We start from the raw sequence: 6,605 nt of genomic DNA on the forward strand, positions 1-6,605 counted from the left end.
CTCAAAAGCTGGAGGGAGGAATCTTACATGTTCGATCTCTTTTGCCCTGGCTACAGCAAGCGTACATCCGTGCCATATTTGCCATGCCCATACCATATCTCCTTTCTAGAGCACACACAAATTTAACCCTTTATGCGTTATGTAAGTCTTATCTTTAATCTTATATGCAGGCTACCTTACCATCGAGGCCAGGTGATGCCACGTGGCCTATTATCTCCATATGGCTAGTCCACTTTTTTGATAGGCATAGGTGCGAGTGGCACGAGTCGGAGTGGTGCAGGTCCATCATAGTATGGCTGTAATGAGCCTACACCACCTACATCGACTAGAACCACCCTTGCTCCCTCGTGTCGTCCATCTTCACCCCCACGAATGATGACGTAGTAGGGAGTCTGGGGGGGCTAGTAGAGGTGCTAGTGTGGGGGGGAGCACGCTGCTTTTGCTTTGGCAAAAGTAGCACTAGGTCTCTTGAGTCGTCTCCCCAATAGGGGGGCTCTTCGGCTCTTTAATAAGAGAGCATACATTAAGAGAGTAGAAAATAACCATTTGCGAAAGCGGAGCGTTTTCTCACAGGAGGAGTGGAGACACGCGTGAAGCTTCATGAGAAAGCACCCACAAGCTTTTCAACAACAAGTGGTAACAAGTGCTTCCCGACTATGGAAGCAAGGGGCTTCACACTTTGGCTTGGGAGGAAAGTCCTCCTTCATTGCTCATTTCGTAAGTACCTATTTTACTAATCATTTCCTCCTCGTCTTTCATTTCATTTGTACTATATTGTTTCCTTTAACTAACTATATATTTTCTGAATTGTTTTTTGTAGAGGGAGGTTGTTGGGCATGACCTAACAAAGGAGAAGTATGACTATGGCTATAGAGCCCCTCGTCCGCAGAGGCGTGGATGCATATGCGAGGCGTACGGTTGGACGAGCCCGTTCTAGGGACTCAAGCAGATGAGGTAAGTAGTGAAACAACCCTTCCCTTATCTATATCTAATTGTCTTTTATTGTATTACACTTACCCTTGCTCTTATTTGCATGTATGGATGAAGGGGAAGAGGAAGAGGAAGATCCACATTATGAGCATGAGAGAGAGGATGCGGTAACAAATGAGGAGAGAAACTCATCCTAGGCAAAAGGCTGCGAGAGAGAGAGAGGGACACAATGGGAGAGAGGATACGGAGTTTTGGGAGACTAGCTACATTGAAGTGAAGAGGGACGAAGAGAGAGCCAAGAGAGACGCTAAGGTTACACAATAATGTAGTTGCTTACGGATTTTCAAAGAAATTATATAAGAGTCCTTAAATCTAAGGTTTCAAAAAACTTAGCAAATCATTACAATTCTATTCCTAGGGTTACGGGCCTAGCTACTCCACTTGCACAAGAGAAGAGTTTAATATTCTTGAAGTACTAACTTGCAAGAGAAGGAAAAGTCTAGTTTGAAGAAAAAGAAATTGATTAAACTTTTGGCTTACTAATTCTTGGCTAGGGCCGCCAAAAAGAGACGATGCCAAGGTAATGTGTGTGTATAATATACACTAGTACTCAACCCGTGTGTTGCTGTGGTATGTAAAAGACATTAACAAGAGCAAATGCAGGAATGGAAGCCGGAATACCAAGGATCAATTGGAATACAAAGGGTCAATCTGAATACAAAGAATCAATCAAAGGGACTTTTTCCTCTTAATTTTTTTTGAAATCCAAGATTTCATTTCTCTCTCCACTCCTTGTGCCTTGGTTGTCCATGGTTAATATGTAAAATGTAAGATAGATGTATGATGTGTGTGTGTGAGAGAGATAGGGATCTGATTCCCAGATAAGAGTGTGTTGCAAGGGAACCTTCACCGTCGCAAGTTGATATATCAAACAGCTAAATTACGTGTGCACACATGGAAAGTCACTATTGTTCATGTTTACAAGGGTATACCCGCAAGTTGATATATCAAACAGCTAAATTACGTGTGCACACATGGAAAGTCACTATTGTTCCTGTTTACAAGGGTATACCCGCATGTGACCAGACTGCAGTTGTAAAAAAGTGAAGGAATCCTGACCTTCAGGAATAAAAATCACAATTTCCAAATGCTCGGGCTGCGCGACGCGATAAACCAGCCCATATAGTCTAATAGGATTTGACTTTTAGAAGTGTGTGTTTGTTGTGTTTTAGAAGGCGGCTTATTATATGCCGTAAAGGGGGCTACCATATTCGTGAATCATATGCCGATCATGGGGTGGCGGGGATGGATTCGTGACGTGACTTGTGGAAAGCGAGGGTTGAGCGGTCGTGGGCGGTGGTGAATTATTGAGGTGGTGCTGGTGGCTTTGTAGGGGTGTTGACGAGTAATCGATTATGACAGTCGGAGCAGCCGCCGATTCCTCGTTCGCCAGCGCAGGGCGAGGTAACTGCCTCTGAACACAAGGGTTTTCGTAGTTATTACTTACTAATGACTGTGGATTGTAGTATCCTGAAATCGGACGGTCGTAAGCAGAACATGAAGGAGACGCGGAATCTTCGCCGTACGTGCTCCCGGAGTTGCAGAATAGGAAGAAGCGCAGTCGATGAGCGCTGATCTCACAGGAGAGCGACACGCGGCCCAGGTTGGTCCGAGCTGGATCTCTCCTCTTGGCCACATCCCCATCAGATGCGGAGCTGGACGCTCTAGATGGCTTGCGTGCAGCCGCCACTTTGCCACGTGGCAGCGTGACGACTGAGCGCGCACGTGAGCCAGTAGGTGAAGTGCGATTGCCGCCTCCTACAAAGCAAATATGTCACTGTCAATAACTAAACAAATGTCACATGCCGCCAAAATATTAATCAACTCTTGTTACTAGAATTATAATTATCTGTCCAATTCGTTACGTTTTGTACTTCTTCGTAGAAGGTGCTGTGAGATTACTACCAACCAAGCAGCTTTGCTGTTCCTGCTTTTTATACAGCTAGGCTTCAGAAGCCTTTTCTTTTACATAATATACGCACCTGCCCCACTACTTTAAAAAAAATGTTTTTTTAAAACCTCAATTATTAGGTTTAACTTGGTTTTGGACTTGAAAATCACTAAAAAAATCTTATAAAACACAGTAACTTGGTTTTGGACTTGAAAATCACTAAAAAAAATCCTACAAATACTGTAATTTAGAACTAAAATGTGCAAATTTCAACCTTTAAAATTCGAATTTCAATCGAGATTTCTAAATTTCAATTCGATTTCTAAATTTCAACCGAAAAAATTATATTAAATTCTAAAATTTATACGATTTTTCAATGATTAGATTGAACCGGGTTTTGAACATGAAAATCACTAAAAAATGAACTGTAGGGTGAGCAAGAAAAGGCCATGATGACTTTCAAGCAAGAGGAAGCCCAACTCAAGAAGCAGAATATCAAATTGTAGGAAGATGAACTTGAAGAAGTGAACCTAGGGGGGATGACCAAGAGCCAAAAATAGTCACAATCAGTGCCAAACTGAATCAGGGATTTAGAGGAAGGCTCCTGGAATTGCTAAAGCTCTACAAAGATGTGTTCTGTTGGAATTACTCAAAGATGAAGGGATTGATCCTAGCTTCTACCAAGTCACAAATTACAAATTTCAACCCTTAAAGCATCCAATTCCAACCCAGATTTAAAATTACACTACAAAGCTAGTTATGTGGAATACTGACCTTCCCTGGAAGCCACTATTGATGTTGATTTGCCTCTTCCATGGTCGCCACCACTACACGTGCTAATAACTGCTGTTTCTTTGCCAAATTCATCAATCATTCTCTGAACCCTCTTTTTCGTAGTGACCACCTCACCCGGTATTATGTTGACCGCGTGTTTCTTCAGCTCCGAAGCTGCATACTTTGAGAGACTGCTCGTGGAAATGAAACGCTCCGTAGATGATTCATCATATTCAGCACTCACAATCTCTACACTCCAACTCGCACGACGTTAATGAATAACACAGTCCATTAATTACTCACCTAATTACTGGACTCCTATACGTATACGCGAGCATTTATGTTTGATGCATGTACCTGCCGCCGATCCCGCCTCCTTCATCGCATCTCCCAGAGCCATACTGTCGGCATCTATTTCGCGATCTTCAGCACCACCTTTGTAGGAGTCCTGTTCACTCGATGTCTGTTGAAACCTGGAAAAACTCAACTTCCTGGATAGGGAAGACAACAAGCTCCACGCCGGAGAGAGCAAACTGAAGCTCATTTTGCCAGCTACTACAGTGGAGAGCACGGTGGCAGCCACAGCAAGGGTCACAACGGCACCCGCGACACTAGCTCCCACGATGGCTGCTTTGGAAAGAGCGGCGTGGTGAGCGGAAGAGATTAAAGGAAGCGGGGAAGGCGAAGGTGAGAAATCATTATAGCTGGATGGTGGAAAGAAGATGGGTGGGTAAGCAAGAGTACGGGGCATCGGCGGTGTTGCGAGTATAAGACCAATGGGTGAGCTTGAAATGAAAGCAGAATTTAGAGGAGGTGAGGGAGGGGATACATGTACACCACCCTCTTGCTTCAACAAGCGAGCCATGGATATTGGGTCTAAAATCAAAGAGCTTTAGGGAGAGGGTGATCTTCCAGCCTTTTTTTCAAAGCAGCACCACATGAAGGCCTACGAATGGCAGAACTTCCAATGAAAGCCTACGAATGGCAATCAAGTATATTTGTTGATGCGCTGTCACTGTTCATTCTATATAATTGCTCGCTACAGATAGGGTCATGCTCGCACTTCTTTATACAAGTTTGTATCCCATAGGTCCATGCCGCCATGCTCTTTTCTTACCACGGACACACCAGAAACCATATGTAAAACGCGGGGAAAAAAACAGTAGGTTGCTTCCATGTCTTGTCATTTGCTTTCAAACACGGTCCCAAAAAAAAAAACATGTAAGGTTGTTTCCATAGGACGGTGGGTAAGTTTTGAAGGGTGGTTAGTGGTAATAAGAGCCATACATTTGTGGACTTAGATTCCCATTTGACTAAACCTTAGCAATACAATAAGTGCACGTTTCTTTTATAAGTATTGCCGTATAAACTAAAATTCAAGTTGCTACTTGAATTTTAGTTTTCCTACCACTCATCTGTCCAGATGTAACCTAAGGGTGATGTATCATTTTTTTTTGGTACTAATATAAATCTCTTTTGCATTTTAAAAAAAAAAGTTCACACACAATATATCTATCCACTTTTGTGTGGGTCTGAATTTTGAAATCATAATCAAACATGGGAATCTGCTCCAAGAACATGTTTTCCCCAACCAATGAAAACAAATAGAATGTTAAAGTAATTGTGAAAAAAGGATGTTTTTCCAATCAATCAAAATAAAGACAATGCTCCAAAAGTAACCTGGATTTAGCATTAAAAACTAGAAAAACAAACCCATTCATAACAAAAATTATATCTAACTTTTGTCCCATGAAAATAAAGACTATAGAAATTTTCAGCCAAAATTATATCTAACTTTTGTCCCACGAAAATCAAGACCATAAGGATTTTCAACCAAGATCTCATCCACATGAAAAATACACTAGAAACTTCTAGGTATTTGGAGCACTAGTCAAAGCAATATGAGTGTGCATGGCTAAAATTGGCAACCCTCCTTTGGACTTCAAAATTTTCAAAATTGAAGACATTGGCATTCATTTGAAGCCCATGACTTAGGAAAATTTACTTGGGGTGGCCTTCTTTTTAAACTTGACTTTAAAGTTAGAATTTTTGTGAAGCTTTAGACTCGGGAGGGTGCACTCTTAAGAAGAACTACATTACAACCTAAAGGCGATGTCAAAAAGCTCATGTCTCTCATTTAACATTATGGCAAGACCGGCTAAGTTTGGCCATTTTAGCAATACTTTTAAAGTCTTCCAAGGACTAGCCAACATAAATGGTAATTTTATTAGAGACAATCATAGATGGACATTCAATTAGAGCCACTAAGTCATAGTGTGTAGTGCAAGCCTTAGTACTCCTTCTTTTTGGGCCTCATGTACTCCCATGAGTTGCTCTTGTATTAGGGCCCGTAGTAAGCGGAGCTTGATACCATTGAAAAAAGTCTCCATTTGGACGTCTTCAAGAGTTTCTAAGTGCATTGCATCGCTCTTGCAGAATTCGACCACTTTATAGGATCCTAGTCCATGAAGATTTAGTTTTTTTTTTCCTTTCTTGGTGTTATACATCAATACTAGGTCACCCACATGAAGCTTGCATTTCATCACATTGATATCAAACCAACGCTTCCTTCGACACTTCTATGTCCACATTCCCACCACTACATATAGCCTTGCCTCATCTAACTTTTCCAGCTCTACCAATCGTTCAGAGATAGATCATGTTCATCAAGATTGGCTTCTTTTACTACCCTTAGTGTAGGGATCAATGGATCTATAGGGTGACAACATTAGGCTATAAACAAGGCAAAAAGTAGGTGACAAGCAGTGTTCAAGAAAAACCCACAAATAGTGACAATGAAATTGTAAATATTTGGAGTTCACTTGTAAAAATTAAATTTTTGATTTTTTAAGAACAACATAATTTGAGGCTTAAAGTGAATCTCTTACAAGAAATAAGTTCAAGGTTTTTCATAGCACTAAATTAAACTACAAAGGTTTTACATGGTAAA

The 6,605-nt window shown here is 41.4% G+C and overlaps 1 protein-coding gene across 1 annotated transcript; it reads right to left on the reverse strand.

Annotated features, from left to right (window-relative positions):
• Nucleotides 1–1,610: 1,610 nt before the first annotated feature.
• On the reverse strand, nucleotides 1,611–4,678 carry LOC147635073 (uncharacterized). The gene is made up of 3 exons (XM_086803472.1): nucleotides 4,013–4,678; nucleotides 3,656–3,904; nucleotides 1,611–2,748 (listed from the first exon to the last, which is right to left on the reverse strand). Exons 1-3 carry the CDS (start codon nucleotides 4,518–4,520, stop codon nucleotides 2,174–2,176), a joined length of 1,332 nt encoding a protein of 443 aa, XP_086659598.1. The 5' UTR covers nucleotides 4,521–4,678; the 3' UTR covers nucleotides 1,611–2,173.
• Between the last annotated feature and the right edge of the window lie 1,927 nt (nucleotides 4,679–6,605).

Source organism: Cibotium barometz, chromosome 10 (assembly GCF_041138505.1).
Source record: "Cibotium barometz isolate CiBa-2024 chromosome 10, ASM4113850v1, whole genome shotgun sequence".
Taxonomy (NCBI): domain Eukaryota; kingdom Viridiplantae; phylum Streptophyta; class Polypodiopsida; order Cyatheales; family Cibotiaceae; genus Cibotium; species Cibotium barometz.

Coding starts and splice junctions, on each gene's coding strand:
- LOC147635073 (XM_086803472.1), bottom strand. CDS start 4,520: ATGGCTCGCTTGTTGAAGCAAGAGGGTGGTGTACATGTATCCCCTCCC. Junction 3,905..4,012: donor GGAGGCGGGATCGGCGGCAG/GTACATGCATCA, acceptor GTTGGAGTGTAG/AGATTGTGAGTGCTGAATAT. Junction 2,749..3,655: donor AATAGTGGCTTCCAGGGAAG/GTCAGTATTCCA, acceptor TTTGCTTTGTAG/GAGGCGGCAATCGCACTTCA.